Source organism: Aplysia californica, unplaced genomic scaffold (assembly GCF_000002075.1).
Source record: "Aplysia californica isolate F4 #8 unplaced genomic scaffold, AplCal3.0 scaffold00359, whole genome shotgun sequence".
Classification (NCBI taxonomy): domain Eukaryota; kingdom Metazoa; phylum Mollusca; class Gastropoda; order Aplysiida; family Aplysiidae; genus Aplysia; species Aplysia californica.
In genome coordinates this window covers 335,078-336,222 of record NW_004797629.1, presented here as the reverse complement: position 1 = coordinate 336,222, position 1,145 = coordinate 335,078, and the positions used below count along the sequence as shown (strand labels likewise).

At 42.9% G+C, this 1,145-nt stretch overlaps 1 protein-coding gene across 1 annotated transcript in view; it reads right to left on the bottom strand.

Moving 5' to 3' along the window:
- Positions 1-1,145, bottom strand: part of LOC118478064 (sulfotransferase 6B1-like) — a 17,883-nt gene that overhangs the window by 10,595 nt on the left and 6,143 nt on the right. The window contains exons 5-6 of the mRNA XM_035971004.1: positions 988-1,061; positions 182-329 (exon numbers count right to left, since the gene is read on the bottom strand). Of these exons, the coding sequence (XP_035826897.1) occupies positions 182-329; positions 988-1,061 (222 nt within the window). The remainder of the gene's footprint in view (positions 1-181; positions 330-987; positions 1,062-1,145) is intronic.

Genomic DNA, 1,145 nt, shown 5'->3' with positions numbered 1-1,145 from the left:
TTGGGGGGGGGTTGTTTTGTGTTCTTTTTTCTTGTTTCAACACTAGAATTTGGATTTTTGACAGAATAACTTTGATTACATGCAGCTAATATCAAGGATTGGGAAACTACAGTTTAAAAAAATCAAAATGTTGAGTTTTGCCATCTAAACAGCTAGCTATCAGTACCCTTTTTACCCTTACCTTTTCGTACGCTGAATTTCGACCCAGCTTTGAGGAAAGTTTCCTTCATCTTTTTTATCCCAGTGACGTCACAGATTCCCGCCACCAGACTGTCAGTGACGGAGATACCCAGGAACTCTGACAGTCGCTGGATCTCTCGTGGCAGGTCCTGGGGAAATGGGGAAATGTTATATCAACATTGTTAGGTTGTTTAAGAGGAGGGATGGGTCTTGAGGGCAGGAGAAATAAGGGAATGAGAGTAATATAAAACCCAAGGATTGACTGTGATAATATAGAATTAAACAAATTATTGATTGTGCCAAAGAAATACGAGAATAATTGTCATGTTTGTACCCAGGAACTCTGACAGTCGCCTGATCTCTCGTAGCAAGTCCTGGGAAAATGGGGAAATGTTATAGGTTTGACGTCTATCAACATTGTTAAGTTATGAGGGGCAGGTCCTGGGGAAATGGGGGAATGCAATAGGTTTGACGTCTATCAACATGATTAGTTTATTTAAGAGGCGGGATAGGTCCTGGGGGAACGATAAATCAGGGAATGAGTGTAATCACACCTTGTCACACCTTGTCCACAGTGTTGGGGTCACTACAGTCGGAACATGCCCATCTCTGCAATCCCTCCCCCCTCCCCCACCTCTTCAGGATCCATCCCAGAGTCTGTCTGCTTATAGTCTCCATCATAATCTGGTTGGAGATCCGTCAGAATGGTCCGCACAGATGGATGTGTTTCCCTTCGCTTAATGAGTGTAATATAAACCCCACGGATTGGTTGTCATAATATAGAATTAAACAAACTATTGGTTATACCAACGAAATACGGGATAAACTGTTATGTTTGTACCCAGGAACTGTGACAGTCGCATGATCTCTCATGGTAGGTCCTGGGGAAATGGGGAAATGGGGAAATGCTATATGTTTAACGCCTGTATCAACACTATTAGGTTATTTAAAAGGCGCGGGTGGGG